Here is a 21,256-nt window from a genome sequence, read left to right as displayed (position 1 = left end):
TGCTTCCTTGACCGGAAATGGGAAACTTACTCAATAGCAAAAAGGCAGAATGCAAATGTAAATGTTGTTCTAGCGGCCAACTCGTTTGCGCTACAAGCACGGAAAAGTACGAACTTGATACAAACATGCTCAAAACAGGAAAACCACGAACAGAGAACAGAACTTCCCAGCAAGCAAGATTCGAAGAATGTCCCGCGAACGGTGATCGCTGCTTCTCGCAACCGAAACCGGACAATTGGATGAGTCACACGCGCGCTAATGGTGGTCAGTTCACATTCCTTGCATCACTCGACTGAGTCGACTGCACTTTTCATGGAATCCTGGTCCCATCTCAAGGGTTTACACGCCAAACGATGGGCACAATGTCGAGACAATCAAAATTAATTTTCTGCTCCTCAGTTACCATCGAACACGCAGGGGCCAATTCTCGTGCGTCCGATTGATTGGCTGGCCATTCGGAAATCCCTCCTTCCAAGACATTTGCACAATGCACATTTATTTGCATTCCACGCCACGCATCGCTCCTTATGTTCAGCGATCGAATGAAACCGGTAGCGGAGTTTCGAGTTTATGGTCTGCCGGCCGACGCTGCAAAAGAGGCGCCGCCGTTTTTGAATTGTCGTTTCCTCTGCAATCCAAAAGAAATTCAACGACCTACTGGCGATCATGCTCACGTCCACTCTTTGGTCCAGAGTGACGACGGTTGGAATCCAAGTTTGTCGTGGTGGCGGTTTGTGTGTATGTTTTGGATTGGTTGGTCTATTTGGTTACATTTGGTATTCTAATGACTCATGCGCGAACGACTGCTGAAGACGACAATGGCTACTTGATGTTTACTCTCACCCACTGCTCGTTGGTGACGGTCGTTTACCTTCCGGTAGGAATTGGTGATTTCAAACTATGTAAAGCCTACAGTCTAGGCCTAAAACTTACGATCCAGAAGGCGTGCTGGCTGGCATTGGCAAAAAAATAGTGTAGATAACATCTTCCTGCGTAGGATAAATTAAATCCTCTCTTGCGTATTTGCCATCGCCCTCTTCAACCCTCCGCTTACTAAGGGCGTTCACTGTTTTATCTTCCACATTGGCATAAATAACTGCTGTATCAGTTAAATCATGGCCAGCTTGGTTCAGTGATATTTTGAAATCTGTGTTCGCCTGGCGTACTGTGTACATCTTCGGGGTGTGATAAGATGGGGATAATACATATTTTATAAGTTTTATAAGATTATTTTTTTGCAAACTTTCGGGGCTGTTATGTTCGGTATTTAATCTTTTCCCATTTTGAAACTATTTGCAGTACATTGGATGTTTGGAAATTAAAGCGTCGATGAAGATGTTGGACTTCCCGACACGATCGCAGGTTGCAAAGTGAGTAGCCGTTTTGTGTAAATGTGTTCGATTTTTCATTCAAACTGCTGTTTTCCTCACGAACCGCCAGAGAATGTATCAACCGGGTGTGTGAAGCGGCGAGTTTGAAGAGCTCCAAAAAACGACGGGTGGACAAACGCGTGCTGCAGTGTATATCGGACACACCGGACATGGAGCATGCCGGCACGAACGTTACACTAACCGTCTCGAGCAAGTACCTGTCGCTGGTGAACGTGGACACTGGCGAAATCATTGCAAAGCACGATATGCCGAGAATATCGTTCGCTTCTGGCGGTGACACGGTAAGGAACGAACCGCGCCATGTTTCTGGGTTGATCCTACGGGTTTGATTTTTGCACTCGATAGGATACGCTCGATTTTGTGGCGTACGTGGCCAAGGATCTGAATGAATGGCGCGCCTGTTACGTGCTAGAATGTGGTGGTAGTCTCACGCAGGACCTCATAGCGACAGTGGGACAAGCGTTCGAGCTGCGGTACAAAGAGTTCTTCAAGCAGCCAGAAACGCAACACAAGTTCCGGGAGCTGACGCGCTCGGATAAGGAATATTACAACGACCTTCCGGACAAGATGCCACCCGATCTGCTTACGGAAAATGATCACCACTCTTCCTCGCAGTCACACAGCTCGTCAAGCGTCAAGGTAAGTGTTAATCAAGCACGTTAATCAAGAGTGAACCAGTTAATTAATTCGTTTCTCCCTTACAAAGACACGAGAAAGGATACCGAGTAATCTGATTGACCTCAACACGCCCCTTCCCAGTCATGACTACGTCAACGACAAGCAGTCGAACAACGCAAATTCGCACACCAATAAGTCATTATCTTCCAGCTCGATCGTGAAGGATGTGTTTGATATGCGTAAGTATTACCGAATCGGAAGGCCAACAGAGGCGAAGGCTAATCTTTGATTGCGATGTTGCGTCGTAACCGTTTTTTAGAACCCTTCACCATTTCGTCCGAGATACAAAAGTCTCAACTGCTTACCGAATCCTGGTACCATGGTAATATCAGCCGGGCGCAATCCGAGCACCTGCTTAAGAATGACGGCGATTTTCTGGTTCGAGAATCGGCCGGCACGGTTGGCCAGTACGTGCTGACCGGCATGCAGAACAACTCCCCCAAACACCTGCTGCTGATCGATCCGGAAGGCATCGTAAGTGTGTTGCACCGTAAGCTTTACAGAGCGTTTTGACTAATCTATCGTTTGGCACCCGTTTCGGTACAGGTACGAACCAAAGATCGAGTGTTTGAAAGTATTAGCCATCTGATAAACTTTCACTGGACGAACTCGCTCCCAATCATATCGGCCGAGAGTGCGCTACTGCTGCGGCATCCGATCCTGCGGACGACAGACCTACTGTCAAAGGCCAAACAGCAGCAGGGCCATCTCAACCTGCAGTGAGAATAGAACCTAAAATATACTAGATTTTAACAAAAATTACTAACGTTAGTGGGCCAGAGGAGGATTCACCGAAGGCGGAAGATGGATTGTAAAGAAGTTAACTAGAACTCGGCGAAAGCCGATGAACGAGAGAGGGTCTAGAAAACTATATAGCAAACTAGAAATCAATAGCACCGCAGCAACAAATGGCGATGATGTGTGTGCAATTCACGGTGGTGATTCGCAATTAAGGTACGGATCGTGTACGATCCTTACTCTAGTTCGTTCGTTGTTTATCTTTCTGTTATTGCAAAAAACATAAATTAACTTTATCGAAGCACTAATCAAATACTACTACCAAAAAAACTCAAAAGGGGCAAAAAAGGGAAATATAACTCACACAAGGGAATCGGGTGGGAAGAATAGTGCGTCAAGAGAACGCGCAACAACCAGGGCACAAGAAAAAAAGCTTGTGAACACGAAAAAGTTATTGGGCAGTACTGTATAAGAATGTTCATAGTGAAGGGGCGACAATTGAGCGGAAGACGACGTCTTATATATCTATATTCACATACACAGGTCAAACATCTTTACGGGAAAGACAGTAGAAGAGAGAGGCCGAAGTAGATATCTTCGATAGGTGGTGCAGGTTCGAACACAGGTTTTCTTACGAGCGCACAGGTGAAATGGTGCCAGGGGGGGATTAGTAACGGTAATTTCGACACTGCAAGCAGCACACCTTTAAAGGTGTTAGGGATATTGCACCAGGTCCAATCAACTTGCAAAGACAGTACGAAGAGAAAGTGCTCTTTTCACTCGAGTCGCAATGATGTATTTTATGAGAAAAACTGGAAACGCTGATATGCGGCAGAACTATCGAAACGTAAATTCTAATCCTCAAGAACAAAACTGAACCGACCGGGATTATGCCGAAGAGTTACAAAACCTTAACACACGTAGTCAAAAGGTGACAAATATTGACTCTAGTTCGTAGCCATCACAAAAAGTCGTAGCAAGCACGGAGATCGAAGGAAGGTCGTTGACTGGATAATGAAGAACATCGAAACAACCAGGAAGAGGCGTGAAAGCACCGGATTTTTGGCAGCATGAGGTGCATCAAATGGCAAGGTTGCCTCCGGATTGCATTTATTACCCTAGACACGGGTGCAATGCCATTTGGTCATTCCACCAACTCGAATCGCGCACTGAAACTAATTGTTTATTTTAAAATAACCTTCCGGGCGTGCCCATTCCTTTTATTCTTACGTGATTTCGTGTAGCACTGTTGTTGCGAGACTTATGAAGTATTTATTTTTCGACTGTTCGTATACATTCACCGTTTTTCTGGCGTTTACTCTATCGCAGTGGGCGCAGCAAACAACGTGCTCTGTTTGTCCGCGCCTCAAGTCAGTAGTCAGTATTTGAATCGTTTTGTACATTGAAATATTACTGCCCTCGGTCAAAAACGGTGTGTACGACCAACAACAAGCAACAAACCTAGAACAAAGCGCGCGAGGAACGTGAATTGGCGAGAAAAGTGGGGTAGATGATGGTGATGATGGGAAAACGGTTCATATTTTTGCTTTTCACAAACTTCTTATATACGCAAATAATACAAACTTCTTCCACAGCGGAACGAGAGAAAGGGGAAGCGTATGTTAGGTGAATTTGCACTTAAACTCTACAACCTACAAACAACAGAACGATAGTAATAATATTTAACAAGCAAATCTGCATCAGGGTACCTTTTTTCTTCTTCCGCTAAGCTGAGAATCTCAACACAAAACCGAATTAAAGTTAAAGGGGCTTAAAGAAATGCAAGTGCAAATCCAGCAAACGTATTGAGGTTAAAAAACGAAATATATAGATACGCATCGTTGCACAGGAAACTGAAGCACAGGCTCACATGGCTGCCCTATTACAGGGCCGGGAATCGAACAAAACTATTATCATGCCACTGAAGATTGTTTAGCGTACTTCTATTTTCTACTTATTCTTACAACCGGAACCTCCGGGACTTTCGGGGCCGTATTGCAGCAGGATCCGTGATCTCACTCCACAGTCACCACGTCACGAAGATTGTCGAAAGATCGCCAAAGGGCATCACGCAGCAAGTGTAGAACAAGAGCTCGTAGTTGACTATGAGTTAGCCATTATTATGAAATTAAATACTGTTTCTGAATAATCTTTTCTGTTTGTCCCTTGCCAAGCGTAGAAAGAAAACGAATAGTTCGGATGTTTCTCGAGAGCTTTTACAAACTTCCTTTTCGTTGGCCCTTAAAGTCCATAGCTTTATTTGGATTATCATAATGCAAACGTAATGGTACTGTGAGAATTTCTTACGGTGAAATGATGTGCTAAAACTTAATCTAAACCGAACCCCGTATATGTGGGTCATACATGGGAGATAGAAGGGCAGCAAGTTACGTGGAAAGTAAGAAAAGGGGTCAAGACTTCCCTGCGACAGAAGATCGGAAATTCTAACAACCGTGTCAAAGATATTTAATGCATTAAAAAAACAAAATGATAGAAAAATCATTCACAATGCACAGATATCTAAACGGAATCGACCACAGCAAAAGCGAACTGGCGCTGGTAGCTTGTGTCGTTTGTTAATTTTGTATAGCATCGGTTGCTTTGTTCCGTGACTTACAGACTGCGGCGTTGATCGGTCGGCGGTGTCGAGAGCATCGTTGTAAGTATCACAGTTGGCCTCACAGCTTGGCTCGCAACAGTGCATCCTGCTTTATGGCGGGGAGGTTTAGCTGTCGCAAATGATTGAATAGCAGATCGATGTACTCGTCACGGTGCTTCATAAAGTGGCTAACATGTGGCGAGCGGTCCCAAACGTGAAAAGTGGCCTAAAACAAGCGTTTGATGTTAAAAGCGGAAGAAATCGTCTCCCCAGAAAAGGCACCATACCTTAACGCCGCTTTGTACCCAACTGTCCTTCACGCGCGTGTTAGCCTCGACGGTTCCCACAGGATCGGTCTTCGACACCAGAAACAATGCCGGGCAGCGCAACAGATTGGTGTGGAACATCTGGCTCGAGCGAATGTAATGTGAAGTGGCCGGCTCGTGGAAGGTCTTCAAGTGGTAACTGTGAACAGAGAATGGCATTTGCTGGTGGTAAGGACTTTCTAATCGCACCTTAATCTTGGCACTACTCACATCATATACTTTCGCAAAGCATTCTGCAGAGTTGGGTTCCTGGGAAAGAGAGCGGTCGGTACGCCGACCGATATTTCCGTAATGTCGGCGGCACTATCCCAAATCTGACCCTTGACACGATCCAGCACCACCTGATAGTTGGCCAAATCACGTGCTATATGCACGAGACATTCACCCCACAGGTATCCTCCGACGGAGAAGCCGTGCAGAATGAGGCCATTAGTAAAATCGTTGTTCTTCAAGAACTTCACAATATCAGCCGCAACTAGCTGCGAATGAAGGACGTTTTTTCCGTCTTAGTTTTCCATTGCCCTGAAGAAAATCGATTTCCGATTTCCACGATGCCGTTACCTGCGTTCCCTTGACTGGCCACAGCAGTTGCCACGGTGTAATCTGCGTGGCAAACACATCGAAACCCTGGTCGGCATACAGCTTGGCGTACTTAAGCAGATGTTTTTGGCGTGCATTCAGCCACGAAATAATCAGAACCGCCGGTTTTTGCGGTTGCTCCTTCAATCGCAACGTTTCCGGATCCTTCACCAAGGGACGGTTCGTTTTCTCGCTGAACATCTGAATGCTGCGGCATATTTCTTGCACGGCCAGCGTACGCACGTTCACCATCGTGCTCACCTTTGGACCACAGAGCTAAACAGGACGGGAGTGAGAAAAAAGGAAAAGAATTCGTGTATCATTAAAAGGGTTTCCGAAGACGAAAGAAAGGCTACGCTCAAAAACGCCCAAGAAGCAGAGTGGATTGTGTGTGCTTATCACCGGTCCTTATCTTCGTAAATGCGGTTTCGTACGGGAAACACTTTTTAATCCGACGGTGGATGGCGACAGTTCAATATGCAACGATAACACTAACCTTCGGGTATGTTAGCAACAACCGTCTTTTTAATCCGTACGCGTGTAATGTGACCACTTTTGCCCTCCAGATGTTAGATAAAAGGGCTAATCGTGTGTTTTATCGTGCGATGTGTATCATACGATTTTATATAACAATCTGGTTGAAGCAGACGGTTTCGTACGTTCCCAACTATGAAACGAAACTCTGATAGCAAAATAGTGCATAATGTGTGTCCGTTTCGTTCTAATGCCAGGGTTAAACGTTGGACCAATGTCTTCATTGAATATCGATTAACCATGCAGTGCAACTGCATCGGAAGCAATAAAACACAGGCGAACGCCCGTTTAGCTGAAAAGAAGCCGTACAACGTAGCTGGCCACGGGAAGGTTGTTTTCACTGTTTTCACGGCATTCATTAGATGCCAGCACGTTTAATAATGCACACGAATGCGACTCTGGCCGTGCTTTGCTTTCACTTGGGTAAACGTATTTTAGAAAATTAGCATTTCGTTCAAAACATGGCGCGGCGTGTAGTTTCAAACCTGGTAACACACGTTTGTAGTGGTGCTCTCAAGGTCGCGGCAGCCTATGAATACTGTTGTTAGTATTTACATTTCACGCTTTGAATTCACATCGCTGCATTCAGATTCATCACCCCTACGCTTTTAATACAACTAATTGCTCGAGTAAATGCCTAAAATTGGTACATTGGCTAACTGAGTGCGAGCGGCTACTTATCAACAAAAAGAGCCTGGTGCTCCTGTTCTAGAGCTCGACCTTTGACATATATTTCGCGTCACTGAGTGAATACCGCACGATGAATCTCACTAGCATTCGTGTTTTTTTCGTTTAATCTTTTTTGTTCTTGGTCAACCGCGTTAATCCCCAAAAGTTCGATCCTCCTCTAAGGCTAAAAAACCACTTCAATGTACGTCATTGCTGCACTGCTGCCATTGCAAAAAAACATTCCCATCACGACGGCAACTGGACCATACATTCTATTTAACGTCATAAAACAATGAGAGACAGCCAATAAAAAGAGTGATATTAGCGTAGCACTTCCGCTGCTCGTTGACTATCAACAGTAGACAAAGCAACACACTGCACTCGACATTTCTAAAATAAACGCACTCTCACACACTGCGGCGATGAGGCAGAGGCACTGGTAAGGAAATCATTCCAAAGTCCAAAGGTTGCTGCGATTGGCAAATCTGCCGGGCGGATGATTCTTCGCTTGCCCGTCATCTTGGTGCGTTGGCGAAATGCCCTTCCGTTTGCTTGGGGGAAAACTTACATTCCGTTCTGGTCGCAATCCAATCGATTCGCCACGCTTCTGTGGACTCTTACACTGTAGAACACTGAAGTCGCGGACACTGGTGGTGCGAGGCCAGCTGGCGCCCGCGTACAGCAGACGCTGGGACGAGATGCATCTCGAGATATTGTTGTTTACATTGTTTTGCTGCCCGACGATGCTCGGCACCATGTAACGCAGGGAACGAATTGCCATTGCAACGACCAATTGCTTGCTGATGAGGTGCACGATTCCTTCGGATGATTGATGATGCAAGTTGGCTACCAACAGGTTCCTACGCCTGAAGACAGAGAAGAGAGCGGGGTTTGGTCTAGTCGGAGGGGCGTTCCAAGGCACAGAGCAATAACTGGCCAAACCAGTGAAACGGAGCACCGACGGAGAGGAGCCCGAACTGACCTCGCGAAACCACGGTGAACGAATGAGGATGAATGCAAACAGCACACCGCGATCGATTCACCGCGATGACAACAGATGCCACAGTTGATTCGGTTGTTGTTGTTTTTATTGTTTTTTTTCTCTGTTCACGAATTCACTGCAAATGCATCTCGGTCTAGCCCATCCTATCCAACAGCGCCCTCGCCCGTTGTAGAATCGCTTCGACGTCCAACACCTCTGCCCCGTCGTCTTCTTCGGCGGGGTCGTCAAACGCACTCGCAGCACCGGTATCCATTCTGGCGTACTTCCGCAGCGGCTGCTGCGGCGTGTCATCTACGGCGTTACCATATCGCAATCGGTATTTACGTGTCGGTTGGCTCTTCTCCTCTCCAGGACAGCGATTTGATGTTGATGATTGCGGCATCGATTGCGGTTGATGAAGCGTTCCGTTCAAATGTGAGTCCTTAACCAACTGATCCACTGGGAGCGTTGCGAGGTACCGGTCGAACTCGTCGAGACAGTAAAAAACGTTTGGCGGAGCTAAACCCGGACCGGTGCCCAGCTTCTTCGAAGCAGACTCTACAAGCGCAGCAGCAATCATATGCAGAAAGGGGATCCAAGCGAAACTGCAGCCCCACAATGCACAGAACGAGTCGGTAAGGTTTTTGGCCAACTCCTTGCGTTTTAGTTCCGGCATGGTCCGAAATGTCGGATACATTAGCAGATAATCGCGCAGCTTGCCCTGCATCGCTGGTGCACTCTGTTTCGAGGCCAGTGGACCACCCTGTGCCTTGTTATGCGCGTTTTGCCTTAACGTCTGAATTAGTGGTTCCGGCAGGTTGATCAACCGTAGCCCTTCGAACAATGTTCTTAGACGACTGGCGCTTGCCGCGTCAGCTAGAGTCGTACGCCATCCGCGAGGAAAGCAGTGTTCGTGTCGCAGACAGTAGCTTGATGATTGACCACGCTCGGCAAGCTGGTCAAACTCTTCCGGAAGGTGGTAAAGTTCGTTGACGTCTCGATTGACCACTAGACCACAAGTCTGCTCGATTGCGGCATTGTAGGACGCGACGTGCCCGCTCACGTGTGGCCGATACTTGCCATTCGTCAAGTGTTCCAACTGTTGCACGTGTTCCTTCACTCGCGTCCAGTAGTCATCTATGAGGTAGTGTTGCAGGAACTCGAAGGTTGGCAGCATTTCAAGGTACTGTTTGCTTTGTCCCAACCGAATCCTCTGCCGCTTGTAACAGCTGACCAAGAACCGGAGACCGTGGCGAAGCGCCTGCTGGAAGGTGTCCTGCCGAAACACGTACACTTTCCGCTCGAGTTTGTGTAGATCTGCGAAGGTGGGCTCATCGGGTGCGAAGTTACGCCACAACTGTTCAGCGTCCGGTGAAGGGCCATCAGTTAAACGTTGAAAAAAGACCACTAGCGGAGGCTGTTGAGTGCCTCGTGGGGGACACTGGTACGACTGGCTAGCCACAATGTGCCGCAACCGTTGTCGAGCTTCCTCTAGGCGGTTTTCAGCGACTACGAATAGCAGTCCGTTGCTTCGATCGAGAGCTTTCGCGCTATTCGTGACCGTTGTGTCCACCACATTGGTTCCGCACATTAGTCGCATGCAAACTGCCAAACCTGGTAACGGTTCTGTATGGCTGCGGGTGGCCAAATAAAAGCATCCTCGTGATCTGGTTTCTTCTGGTGCGTCGAAAACTCTTTCCAGTAGCCAGCGTTGCCACAAGTTGGCCTCCCGATCGATGCCCGTATCTGGCACCGAAATGACTATCTTAAAGAACTGCGGACTGCAGTAGGAGTCGAGCGAGTATCCGGTAGTTTCGATCGCTTCTTCCAACAGGGTTAGGGGATCGATTTGCGAATGTTGCACGGAAGAGGGCCACGGTTGCTCTACCTTTCGGGTCAGTACTTCCTGCACACGTTCCGCTCCTACCATGATTACCGGTTCGGGGCCAAAAACCGGTGTTACCGACTCCATCAAACTGCGTTGTTTGCGCAGGAAAACAGCACGCTTCTTCCAGCGTTTGCAGTACTTCAAAACCAACTGTGCATTGTGCAGCGCTGTCGTCGTCTGCATTCGTTGCAGTTCCAAGGGGACAACAGAGGCAACTTGTTCTTTCAACAGCTCCTGGGTCAGCTCAAGAAGTAGCTTCTCGGCGCACTGTTGTTGATGGCGATACCGTTCCGTAACTTGCTCGGCCAGAATCGTCACTTCGTCGTCTACCAACCGATTGAAGAACCGCTCAGTTAACGTGTCCATGAAGGTCTCGTCGATTGGAGAATCACGCTCCTCACGTTCCGTGTTGTGTGATTCGGCATCTTCCGACTCATCTTGGTCGCTCGATTCCTTCTCGTACCCGTCCTCATCCGCATCTTCATCGGCATTCCAATCCACAGCATCATACGCGTCCAAATCTGTATCTTCCTCCGGCTGATGGTCCTCATCGTCATCCTCGTTCTCTTCTTGCTCTTCTCCCATCTCGTCCTCATCAGTGACCTTTGCATCTAGGTGCGTTTTAAAGGGCCCGTCGAGCGACACGAAGTTGTCCTGATCCGCGACTGGGACATGATTCTTGAACTCGTTTCGTGGTAAGCTTTTTTCGACGATTCCGCTTTGTTCGTTCTTGTCGGTGCCTGCGGTTTGGTTGCTAGGGAATTGCTTATCCTGTCCGTAGGGTACCGATCCAAATATAGAACCACTACTGTTTGCTGTCCACACACTTGCCGAATTGTGGTTGGTAAAGATGTTGCGCTCCGGTGCTGTTTCCTTTTCAGCTGGTCGTTGTTGTACGGGTTTGATAGCACCAAAGAACGTGCGCTTCTGTCCTGCAGCCTTGATTGACTGGTCGTTCGGGGGGCTAAGGTACGGCATAGTGACCGCGCTGCAGCTACTGTTGCGATCACCGATAGGTGTGAAAGTACTGGCCTGATGCACTACGAAAGGAGATTCAGGCGCCGCCGGAGCGTGTGGTGTGCCTCCCATCGATGTGTTTGACGGCGCCGGGTGAAGATTGATTGGCCGTATGGCCGGCAGTGCCCCTCGAGACCCCGGTAAAGGTGGACTAAGGGATGGTGTACGAATTCGAGGGACGCTGATGATCGATGATGGCACCTTGAACACATGTTCATCACGTTGATGTTGGGACTCTTGATGCTCCGATGTTGAAAGGTTGTCATTTCCCCGAATGTCGGTTGTCCGTGTACCGTTTGTCTGTTCCCCGGCTGCGTCGTGCACCATTTGCATTTTCTGTGGTCGGTCCATCCTCACTGTGATGCCATTACTTGTTGGTTTGTTCTGCTCGGCCTGACTCGTGCCCTGCGATTCGCTGGTACTCATCACGTCTTGAAGTAGCTCGTCAAGTAAATATCCCTCTTGATTGAAACTATCGTAGACCGGTTGACAAGGGTAGCGGGCACACCACGTCCCCAGTGGTGCCCCGCAGATCGCATCCCCTACCGTGCCGGTTCGTTTGCTTTCGACTAGCAGCAACTCGCGGCGCGCCGGATACGGAGTATCGGGATGATATAGGTGTCGGCTCTCCAGCTGTACGATGCCAATCGCACGGTCTACTGTGATGCCGTAGTGCTCACAAAATGCCACCAGTTCCGTTTCCGTCTCGAAGCAGAGCATTCCCGTCAGAAGCTGCACGCTGAATTCGGCCATCGATCGGACTGCGTACGCTTTCCGGAGCACGTCCAGAGCCTTCAGGCGCATCTGCGTGAAGTAACGTAACAGCAAACAGGCGTTCATGTAGGTCGTCGAGCGGACGAGCTCAAAAAAGCGCACATGGTTGTTTTGATCGAGTGCGAAGTACACGGAAAGGGCGAATTGCACCTCGGGCGAGTGTACGATACCGCTGGCCGCGTGCTGGCGTAGCTCCCACAGAAAGTTACCGTCGTTCAGATAAAGCAGCACCATGTACGCCCGAAACTCGGCTTCGTTCGGACTGCGGGCGCCCTGTGCGGCCAGATCGGTGTACATGTACTTGAGCGTTTGTAGGCACTTGGTCATGTTTTCCGTGTTGATCTTCTGATCGAACACAGACGGGTCCTCGGCCACGAGCCGCGCGGCACAGTGAATGTGGAACCGGGTGCACTGTTCCATCAGCTCGACCACACCCGGCGTGCAGAGATCCTGCTGCGTGATGTCCTTCCTGACTCCGCGCGTCCTGTCCCAGATGTAGTGATACCAGTCGCTGACGTTCGTTCCCTCGGGCTCCTCGTCGCAACGGTCCGCTAGGTGTTCGAGCAGGAAACGCATAGTACGGCCAAGGGCCTGCTCTGTGCGCAGCTCGTGTGGTAGTGGCAGCTCCTGATCCGCAGAGCTACGCGAGTACTGTTTGATCGCTTTGTCGTGGTCGATTTGCACCGCTTGTCCCGGCGCAAGGAGCAGCTTTTCATACGATGACACCAATCCCTTCCACTCACGCAAGTAACGTTCCTTTTCGGGGCACATGTCCGGACATGTGCCCTGGATACTTTTGGCCTTCCGAATATCAGTGGGCCGCTGGATCGTGAGGCGCAGGTAGCGATCCTTTGCTTCCAACACGCGGTACCGCTCCTCCGCGTTGCCCGTCGGCTTGCAGGCCAACGCTTGCAGCTCGAACCGCGCTTGTGATATCTTGCGTTCCGTCTCCATCGTAGACACGAATGACTGTCCAAACAATACAATCTCCGGTGTTCCGGAGTTCGATTTGTGTCTGGTTCCGTTACAATTCGCCCGTAATGGCGCTAAAAGTTCACAACATTATTTATATTAACACTTGCCGATAAACAATATGTCAACTGAACTATTGCACTATAAACGGAACCGTGAGCTGTTGAGAATGAATGCCCAGAATGAACATCCCATTTTTTAAATTTTAATTCGTTTCTTTGCATTGATTTCAAACTTACTTTTCTTTTATCTGCTTTAAAGATTCTTTTAAAATTAATCACACTTCAAGCGCAATCAAAAAGGGCGAATTATGGATTTGGTTTGTGGTTTCGCTTGCTCCGTTGCCACCAACAAACCATTTTTTGTTGATTTTATGGGTAATTTAACAGCAATTAAAACTCAATTAGGTGACCAAGCAGTCGAAAACAAAAAAGAAAAAAAAGATGTGTTCCTTTCAATAACTCCCACAGAATGTCATCTATTTTCGGAATGAGATATATTAGCGGTGCCAAAGTCCAGCTTCTGGCTAATGGGATCATGCAATTATGGGGCACACGATTGAAACAAATCATGCATCAGACCGCAGTATTCGCGCTGCGCCAATGCCGCAACGGACATCACTTGCACTTTGCTTACACAATCAATTTAATTCTATTCGTTACGAACCACGGCTCCCAATGCATTTGCGGAACCAATGTGTTCTTGCAAACTCTGCCCTACGCAAAGTCCAAGTTTATTGTTAAAAATGCCACTGCTTCTCATACATTTTTGGGCACGTTTGTGGTAACTGAAAATCTAAATATAAACACACCTTATCAATCACGTAATCCGGATTACCAAGCAGAAAGAACAGCTGTAGCACTGCGACTAAGTTATGATAGTATTCACACCAGCTGGGCCAGCGCTTATCAGAACACCCATTCAGCTGACTGTAAATCGATTATCTTCTTTTTGCTCGATGCCCCTATCTTGCCTTCGTGGACTCCTCGCTAATCACAGAGGACGCTTTTTGGCGGATGCCCGAGCCTGCCGGGCTGTCGCCAGGTCATTACAGCTTAGCTTTGCGACTGTACATTGACAGTTTGAGTGAGCGCAGGTGCGCGTGCAGCAACTCCACGTACTCGTCCCGATGTTTGTGGAAGTGGCCCACATGAGGTGATTTATCCCAACACTTGAGTGTCGTCTATCGGGCGAAACAAGGTCAAAAAATGCAATCTGAGCACTGGTCAATCGTTCTCCGCAACGCGCCCCATTTCCTTTACCTTCACCCCGACCGATTCCCAAATGCCACACAGTCTCCGGTTGGCCGTCTCCGTGCCAACGGGATCGGTTTTCGATACCAGCAACAGGGCAGGGCAGCGGGCCGGTTCGTGATGGAAGAGATGCGTACACTTCACGTAGTACTGAGTCGCTTCGTCATGGAAAAGCTTCAGATGGTAGCTGCAATGGTTCAAAGTACGGTCGATCGGTGTCGACGGGTGCGTGATAAGAGCTTATGTTGGTACGGGCAACATTGCTTTATGTAATTCCGTGTACGATACGTTACTTTATGTAGTTCCGCAGCATACCCTGAAGGGTGGGATTTCGCGGCAGCACGGCGTGTGGCACACCGACCGGAATTTCCGTAATATCAGCCAAACTGTCCCACACCTGGCCACAGATTTTCTCCAGCGTTCGGCGCCCGGTGACATCGGCGTTCAGCTTCACCAGGCACTCGCCCCAGAGATAGCCACCGACCGAGAACCCGTGCAGAACGATCTTCTCGGGGAAGTCGTTGTTCAGGAGAAACTTCACCACATCGGCTGCCACCTTTTGCGAACCATTGACCGGCCACACCAACTGCCAGGGGGTAATGTGAACGCTCAACACCTCGAAGCCTTGGTCGAGATAGAACTCTGCGTATTTCGACAGGTGTTTCTCAGTGGCTTGCAACCATGAGAATATAAATACAAGCGGTCTATCGAGCGGTTGCTTGAGCCTGTTGGAAACGTAAAACGGCAAACAGTATTACTACGTGCCACGGTTAAGGTAACCTCACTCGTTCCCACCTTAAAGTCTGGTCATCCTTTTCGTACGCCTTTTTCTCATTACTATAGAACGTCATGTTTTTGGTAAAGCTGACCGGTTCGATGGGGCGCCCCCGTTGTGTCGTTTTGTCCTCATTTTGTCCCGACACCAGCATTCTGGAATACTGAAATGAGACTTCCGTTAGTAACTAAGCTATTGAGTAAGCACCAATTGGTGTACCTTTTGGGTGTACTTCCTACAACTGTTGACACTTCCTGCGAATATCCGTTGTCCTGCCAGACCACCGTACAGGTGGGACACGACCGAAAACTGGTTCCTTCCGCCGACAGAAAGCTTATGCAGGAGTACCGGCGCGGGGCTGTGCTGGGACCGTTGCAACGCCCGATAAGCGGCGTGGAACATTGGGTGATCGTGATCTGCCTAAGCGCGAAACCACACGCGAACGCTACGCAAACTACCGGAAGACTAACGCATCGTGCCTTACCGTTGCCCTCGGTCGAATGAAAAGATTGACGCCCGCAAGATAAGCGAAACCACTCAACCGGGAGCCCGCAATTAAAAAAAGGTTTTGGGCGGGCAATTTCGTAATTTCCCAAATTCTCGTGCCTGTTCTGGGAGCCGTCCTGCACCGCCGGAGCCGGACCAGTTTCTCTCTGTGGCCAAACAAGCCGATATTTTATGACACTAGAAAATCCCGGCGGATCGAAAATGAACACTGGCCCGTCACAGGGTGGGTCGTTGATTCCATATTTGAAATCCCGTTTCCTAACCCGTTCGTTTGGCGGTTCTTGCACATTCCGCAGGAATGCACAGTTGTTCAAACATTTTACCGCGATAAGGGCAAACGCCATTAGCTGGCAATGGGCCTGCAAATAATGCGCCTTTTCACCATGCAAAGCCGTATTCGCCAACAACTCCTGATGGCATCGTTTAATTTGAGGCACTTCAAACGCAAATACTGGATCGACGTGGCAAACCGTTGCGAATTGCGAAACACTGACCAAAGTCCTTTCGCTCGCGATGGTTTTGCCAAAGCTCCAGGATCCTTACAGCGTGATGCCGCTTTTACTGCGCTTGCAAGGGTTTGCCGGTTTGTGGGGTGAACGACGGTACCGCTACAAGTTCCGGCTCGCCTTCGCCAGCTTCTGCATTCTAGTGGTCATTCCAAAGCTGGCCTTCGGCTATCCCGACCTGGACACCACCATCCGGGGCACGGCGGAGTTGATATTCGAGTGGAATGTCCTGTTCGGAGTGTTGCTGTTTTCGTTCAACTTCGACGTGTACAACGATTTGGTTCAACGGTTTAAGGATCTGTCGAAGTTGGGTAAGTCTGTTCGCACTTTTTGGGAGGGTCTTTTCTAATACCCCCCAAATTTGTTGCGTAGTTTTCAGCAACAAAGTGCGCCCGGAGCTGGGAGATTACCTCATGCGTATCAACTATCGGATCGACAAGTTTTCGAAAATCTACTGCTACAGCCACCTTTGCCTGGCCACTTTCTACTGGGTGGCCCCACTGACGAGCACGTACTCGGCTTATCTGGCCGTGCACAATAAGTCGATCCCGGTAGAACACGTGTTGCATCTGGAAGAAGAATTGTACTGGCTGCGAATCCGCGAATCGCTGGTTGACTATTCTATCTTCACTGCCGTTATGTTGCCTACGATTTGCATGCTCGCGTTCTTTGGCGGTCTAAAACTGCTGACAATCTTTAGCAATGTAAAGTTCTGCTCCGCCATGTTGCATCTGGTTGCGATGCGCATCCAACTGATGGATCAGTTGGAAGAACGCCATGTCGAGCCGGAACTGATTGGAATTATTGAGATGCACCAACAAGCGCTAAAGTATGGCGATCGCTCAGGTAACCGATTTTGCACTCATTTGAAACTTTTCCAAACAGATGCGTCGAGTTGTTGGAAACGACCTTTCGATGGGTGTTTCTGGCTCAATTCATACAGTGCGTGATGATATGGTGCAGTTTAGTCTTGTACGTGGTGGTAACGGTAAGACAGAAAGGACACTCTTCGAGCCAAGCGAGGTCACCGACTTCTTATCACATACACAGGGTATCAGCACGAAGGCTGCCAACGTCGGGATACTGTTTATTCTTCTCACCGTGGAGACCTTTGGATTCTGCTACTTCGGAACGGATCTTATGTCGGAGGTTTGTACGCAGAACGAGCACTCCCCCAATTCCGATTCCGAACGGCTGTTTCTCTGTCCATTTCAGAGCGTCAGCGTGGGTCGTGCCGTTACCGATAGCTACTGGTACGGAAGGACGGTTTCCGTGCAAAAAAAGCTCCGCTTGGTGCTGCAGCGTGCCCAGAAACCGGTCGGGATTTCGGCGGGCAAATTTTGTTTCGTGGACGTGGAGCAGTTTGGAAAAGTAATTGCGCGAAATGTGTAATCTGGACCGTAAGCAGTCCACAAAGGCAATGTGCATTCCCGTTCTATTTCTAGATGGCAAAAATGTCCTACTCGGTCTACATCGTACTGAAGGACCAGTTTTAAAGGGCAACCACTAAGGGCCGGCCATCGATTGATCGTTATGGCGGCGGTCGTTAAGGTAATGCTAGGTAAATACTACCTTTAAGCTGCATAAAAACGGTTTGTTACACACTCACGACTTTAAAGATACCACTGACCTTATCGATGACCTGAATGGGGTGGTTCCTTGAGAACCGATAAATCGCTGGGGTTGATAAGCTGCTTGAAGTAATCCGTTTCGGCAAAAACCTGCTATCAATGGCCCCTGATGTTGACCTTGGAAATCGGATAGTGGAAAGTGAAAAACTAAATAAACAGCACCATCTCATTTCTTTTTGAGGTTTTTTACCTTTTCCGAAAGAACTGTAGAATAAATGCTGATGCCCGTTCCGTAGCTAACCTTAGTCTAGTTTCGCCCGTTTCGAATAAGCATAGCAATGGAGACGAACTATGCTCATCCGGACGCCATGATGAAGTTTGTGCTGAAGCTAATGCACTTGGTGGGCTTGAAGGGACCCCAAAAGTCACAGCGCATCCGCTTTGGGTGGCTTTTCGTCCTTTTTCTTGTCTTCAGTGTGTTTCCATATCTCTTCGGTGGCCATGAAGATCTTGACCGGTTCGTCGAGGGTAGTATAGAGTTTCTCTTCAACTGCAACATGTTCGGTGCCGGTATTTTGTTTGCATGGAAAGCCATTCACTTCCAAGCGTATGTAACGGAGCTCAAAAAGTTATCAGAATTCAGTAAGCAACCTCTAGTTTAGCTCTTCAATTTTAAATACTCATTAACCCTTTCTTCTGTTTACAGCAATATCGTATTCCACTAGCTTGACTCACAGGCTCGCCCAGTACAACCGACGGGCGGATATACTTGCCAAGTCGTGCACAACGTTAATGGCCTCGGTGGGTCTGTTCTACTGGATTGCGCCTCTGCCCGGTATTTACTGGGCGCACTTTACACGAACTAATGAGTCCGAACCGCTTCGGTTAGTGCAGCACCTGGAGGTGAAGTTCTATTGGCTGGACAATCGTAACTCGCTGAGAGATTACACAATCTTCGCCGGGATCATGTTGCCGGTCGTGTTCTTGTGCACCATGGTGGAAAACATCAAAGTGCTGGCCATTTCGTACAGTGTTGAGTATTGCACCATGTTCCTGAGTCTCGTGACACTGGCCGTGAAACAGTTGGACGATATCTCGGCAGATGATCGCTTGGCACGGGAACTACAGAAAGTGGTGTTGATGCATAAACACGTTTTAGAGTGCGCCCGGTTGCTGAATATCGTCCTGAGCCCCCTGTTGCTGCTGCAGTGGGTACTCTGTATTCTTAATTGGAGCATCACTTTGCTGTTCCTCAACCATTCGGTAGGAGTAAACCTGTCGACACTGGGACTGATTAATGAAGGATTGTTTTCGCCCCACTAGGGAATTCGCATGAAATCAACAGCAATCATTGTCCTGTTTCTGCTGGCGACCCTGGAAATGCTGGCCTACTGCATTCTCGGGACACGCCTCACAACCCAGGCGGAGCAGCTCGAACACTCCATCTACGCCAGCCGGTGGTACAAGCTGCCGGTCAGGATGCAACAGAATGTGCAGATTTTATTGCATCGCGCCCAAAAATGTGTCGGAATTTGTGGCGGTAAGTTTGTGCGCGTCAATTTGGAGGAGTTTTCCCGAATGGTAAATCGCTCGTACTCGGCGTATGTCGTGCTGAAAGATCAAATAAAGCTGAACATCGATTAGCGAAAGGAATGTTGTTGTTGTCGGAATGTAGGAACCATGTTAGTAGTTACTAAAAAAAAATATCAATTACGCTTTGCCACTGTGTGCAAAGCATTCGGCTGTAACTGATCCCATCTAAGGATAATTAAAGGGATAATGGTATCTAATCGATAGGTATCACAAGTTGGCTATCACAAACCAAGAGCAAACAATTTAAATGCCAAGCGAATCGGCCATGTAATTAGCAGGACTCCGATTTATTGATGGCCCGATCGCTTACTGAAATAAAAGAGATTCAAAGGCACCGAATTTGCGTATTGCCGTCCGGACCACGGTATTGCTCGAGTATGGTACTTGCGAAATTGAAAGATCCCCGGGCAGTTATGCCATTTCTTCTGCGCATTCAAACACTGGCCGGATTGTGGGGCCACCGATCACAACGCTTTCGGTTCTACCTGATTTTCACCTACTTCGTCCTGATGGTGGTTCTGCCCAAGGCTATTTTCGGCTATCCGGACCTCGAGATTGCGGTGCGCGGAACGGCCGAGCTAATGTTTGAATCGAACGCGTTCTTTGGTATGCTGATGTTTTCCTTTCAACGCGACAACTACGAACGGTTGGTACATCAACTCCAGGATCTTGCCAGCCTGGGTGAGTAACGAGGCACTGGTGAGCGAGTGGTAACAAGCGGTCCTTAACCCCGTTTCTTAATTGCAGTTTTCAGCCAGGACCTACCAGCCGAACTGGGTCACTATCTGATGACGGTGAACAAGCGTGTCGATCGCTCCTCGAAAATTTACTGTTGTTGCCACCTGTCGCTGGCCACGTTTTTCTGGTTCATGCCGATCTACACCACCTATTCGGCCTATTTTGCGGCCACGAATAGCACGGAACCCATCGAACATGTGCTGCACCTGGAAGAGGAACTGTATTGGCTGAAAAGCCGCACCTCGATTGTACACTATACGGTTTACGCCGCAATCATGTGGCCAACGATCTACACACTGGGTTTTACCGGAGGCACAAAATTGTTAACCATCTTCACCAATGTAAAGTATTGCTCGGCCATGCTGCGGCTGGTGGCGCTGAGAATTCAGCATCTAGACAAAGTGCGCCCCAAGGATGCGGAAAGGGAAATGGACCGAATCATATCGAATCATCAGCGTGCGCTTGAGTAAGTGGGATCGTTTTTGAAACTATTCAAATCGGTGTCGTATTTCCATTTGGTTTGTCTGACTTGTTTTAGTTGCGTGTTCCTGCTCGAGACGACATTTCGATGGGTTTTCTTCGTGCAGTTCATACAGTGTACCATGATTTGGTGTAGTCTCATTCTTTACATAGCCGTCACGGTACGGAACGATAAGCGTAAGATAACGGACAAGCAATTGTCTACAACGAACTTCCTTTTGGCAGGGCTTCAGCTCGACGGTGGCCAACGTGTGTGTACAGATTATACTAATAACGGTAGAAACGTATGGTTACTGCTACTTCGGAACAGATTTAACCACGGAAGTACGCTGCTGGAGAGGACGATGAGGCAATATTTTGTCATGTTACGTCTGGGTTTCATATCTTTTCAGAGTTTCAGTGTCGCTCTCGCGGTGTACGATAGTGAGTGGTACCGATTTCCGAATCCAATGCGCCACAAACTGCGACTTTTGCTGCAACGAGCCCAGAAGCCGGTAGGAATAACGGCCGGAAAGTTTCGCTTCGTAAGCGTGGCGCAGTTTGGCAAAGTATGCTCGTATGTTTTGGTCTGGAGATCGATTGTAATTGTAATACACCAATCGTTGCAGATGCTGAAAATGTCGTACTCGTTCTATGTCGTACTGAAGGAACAGTTTTGAAGCATTTAAAAGAGTTATCGAATAATA

General features: G+C 48.4%; 6 protein-coding genes across 7 annotated transcripts; 4 read left to right on the top strand and 2 right to left on the bottom strand.

Moving 5' to 3' along the window:
• The first annotated feature begins 1,300 nt into the window (after positions 1-1,300).
• On the top strand, positions 1,301-4,940 carry LOC131205701 (SHC-transforming protein 4). Its single transcript, XM_058197915.1, has 6 exons — positions 1,301-1,370; positions 1,441-1,672; positions 1,737-2,030; positions 2,098-2,248; positions 2,329-2,543; positions 2,616-4,940. Exons 1-6 carry the CDS (start codon positions 1,330-1,332, stop codon positions 2,790-2,792), a joined length of 1,110 nt encoding a protein of 369 aa, XP_058053898.1. The 5' UTR covers positions 1,301-1,329; the 3' UTR covers positions 2,793-4,940.
• A 106-nt stretch (positions 4,941-5,046) lies between these two features.
• Positions 5,047-8,435, bottom strand: LOC131205702 (uncharacterized). Of its 2 annotated transcripts, none has more exons than XM_058197916.1 (5): positions 8,083-8,435; positions 6,294-6,587; positions 5,943-6,211; positions 5,694-5,871; positions 5,047-5,632 (listed from the first exon to the last, which is right to left on the bottom strand). In XM_058197916.1, exons 1-5 carry the CDS (start codon positions 8,293-8,295, stop codon positions 5,486-5,488), a joined length of 1,101 nt encoding a protein of 366 aa, XP_058053899.1. In that variant the 5' UTR covers positions 8,296-8,435; the 3' UTR covers positions 5,047-5,485. The 2 variants fall into 2 exon arrangements, with proteins under 2 accessions (XP_058053899.1, XP_058053900.1); XM_058197917.1 differs by lacking the exon at positions 8,083-8,435 and adding an exon at positions 7,331-7,501.
• A 5,430-nt stretch (positions 8,436-13,865) lies between these two features.
• On the bottom strand, positions 13,866-15,802 carry LOC131216282 (uncharacterized). The gene is made up of 5 exons (XM_058210733.1): positions 15,395-15,802; positions 15,196-15,338; positions 14,694-15,125; positions 14,410-14,587; positions 13,866-14,330 (listed from the first exon to the last, which is right to left on the bottom strand). The coding sequence occupies exons 1-5, from the start codon at positions 15,575-15,577 to the stop codon at positions 14,196-14,198; spliced, it is 1,071 nt and encodes a 356-aa protein (XP_058066716.1). The 5' UTR covers positions 15,578-15,802; the 3' UTR covers positions 13,866-14,195.
• A 393-nt stretch (positions 15,803-16,195) lies between these two features.
• On the top strand, positions 16,196-17,684 carry LOC131205699 (odorant receptor 63a-like). The gene is made up of 6 exons (XM_058197913.1): positions 16,196-16,499; positions 16,561-17,017; positions 17,074-17,176; positions 17,239-17,337; positions 17,404-17,559; positions 17,634-17,684. The coding sequence occupies exons 1-6, from the start codon at positions 16,196-16,198 to the stop codon at positions 17,682-17,684; spliced, it is 1,170 nt and encodes a 389-aa protein (XP_058053896.1).
• A 413-nt stretch (positions 17,685-18,097) lies between these two features.
• LOC131215098 (uncharacterized) lies at positions 18,098-19,403 on the top strand. Its single transcript, XM_058209476.1, is given in 3 exon segments — positions 18,098-18,135; positions 18,235-18,329; positions 18,466-19,403. Coding segments are annotated over 3 exon segments (1,071 nt in total).
• A 326-nt stretch (positions 19,404-19,729) lies between these two features.
• LOC131205700 (putative odorant receptor 92a) lies at positions 19,730-21,229 on the top strand. The gene is made up of 6 exons (XM_058197914.1): positions 19,730-20,033; positions 20,100-20,556; positions 20,629-20,731; positions 20,796-20,894; positions 20,963-21,118; positions 21,179-21,229. Exons 1-6 carry the CDS (start codon positions 19,730-19,732, stop codon positions 21,227-21,229), a joined length of 1,170 nt encoding a protein of 389 aa, XP_058053897.1.
• The last annotated feature ends 27 nt before the right edge of the window (positions 21,230-21,256 follow it).

This window comes from Anopheles bellator, chromosome 1 (assembly GCF_943735745.2).
Source record: "Anopheles bellator chromosome 1, idAnoBellAS_SP24_06.2, whole genome shotgun sequence".
NCBI classification, from domain to species: Eukaryota; Metazoa; Arthropoda; class Insecta; order Diptera; family Culicidae; genus Anopheles; species Anopheles bellator.
This window is presented reverse-complemented; position numbering and strand designations above follow the sequence as displayed.

Excerpts from the sequence above, each read along its gene's own strand:
- LOC131205701 (XM_058197915.1), top strand. The coding sequence starts at position 1,330 with ATGAAGATGTTGGACTTCCCGACACGATCGCAGGTTGCAAA. Across the intron at positions 1,673-1,736 it reads TCGCTTCTGGCGGTGACACG|GATACGCTCGATTTTGTGGC; the intron begins GTAAGGAACGAA and ends TGCACTCGATAG. Across the intron at positions 2,249-2,328 it reads GAAGGATGTGTTTGATATGC|AACCCTTCACCATTTCGTCC; the intron begins GTAAGTATTACC and ends ACCGTTTTTTAG.
- LOC131205702 (XM_058197916.1), bottom strand. The coding sequence starts at position 8,295 with ATGGCAATTCGTTCCCTGCGTTACATGGTGCCGAGCATCGTCGGGCAG. Across the intron at positions 6,588-8,082 it reads GATTGCGACCAGAACGGAAT|CTCTGTGGTCCAAAGGTGAG; the intron begins GTAAGTTTTCCC and ends CGTCCTGTTTAG. Across the intron at positions 5,633-5,693 it reads GGGTACAAAGCGGCGTTAAG|GCCACTTTTCACGTTTGGGA; the intron begins GTATGGTGCCTT and ends CGCTTGTTTTAG.
- LOC131216282 (XM_058210733.1), bottom strand. The coding sequence starts at position 15,577 with ATGTTCCACGCCGCTTATCGGGCGTTGCAACGGTCCCAGCACAGCCCC. Across the intron at positions 14,588-14,693 it reads ATGCTGCGGAACTACATAAA|CTACCATCTGAAGCTTTTCC; the intron begins GTAACGTATCGT and ends GAACCATTGCAG. Across the intron at positions 14,331-14,409 it reads GGGAATCGGTCGGGGTGAAG|ACGACACTCAAGTGTTGGGA; the intron begins GTAAAGGAAATG and ends TTCGCCCGATAG.
- LOC131205699 (XM_058197913.1), top strand. The coding sequence starts at position 16,196 with ATGGTTTTGCCAAAGCTCCAGGATCCTTACAGCGTGATGCCGCTTTTA. Across the intron at positions 17,018-17,073 it reads ATGCACCAACAAGCGCTAAA|ATGCGTCGAGTTGTTGGAAA; the intron begins GTATGGCGATCG and ends TTTTCCAAACAG. Across the intron at positions 17,177-17,238 it reads TCTTGTACGTGGTGGTAACG|GGTATCAGCACGAAGGCTGC; the intron begins GTAAGACAGAAA and ends TCACATACACAG.
- LOC131205700 (XM_058197914.1), top strand. The coding sequence starts at position 19,730 with ATGGTACTTGCGAAATTGAAAGATCCCCGGGCAGTTATGCCATTTCTT. Across the intron at positions 20,732-20,795 it reads TTCTTTACATAGCCGTCACG|GGCTTCAGCTCGACGGTGGC; the intron begins GTACGGAACGAT and ends TCCTTTTGGCAG. Across the intron at positions 21,119-21,178 it reads GCGTGGCGCAGTTTGGCAAA|ATGCTGAAAATGTCGTACTC; the intron begins GTATGCTCGTAT and ends CAATCGTTGCAG.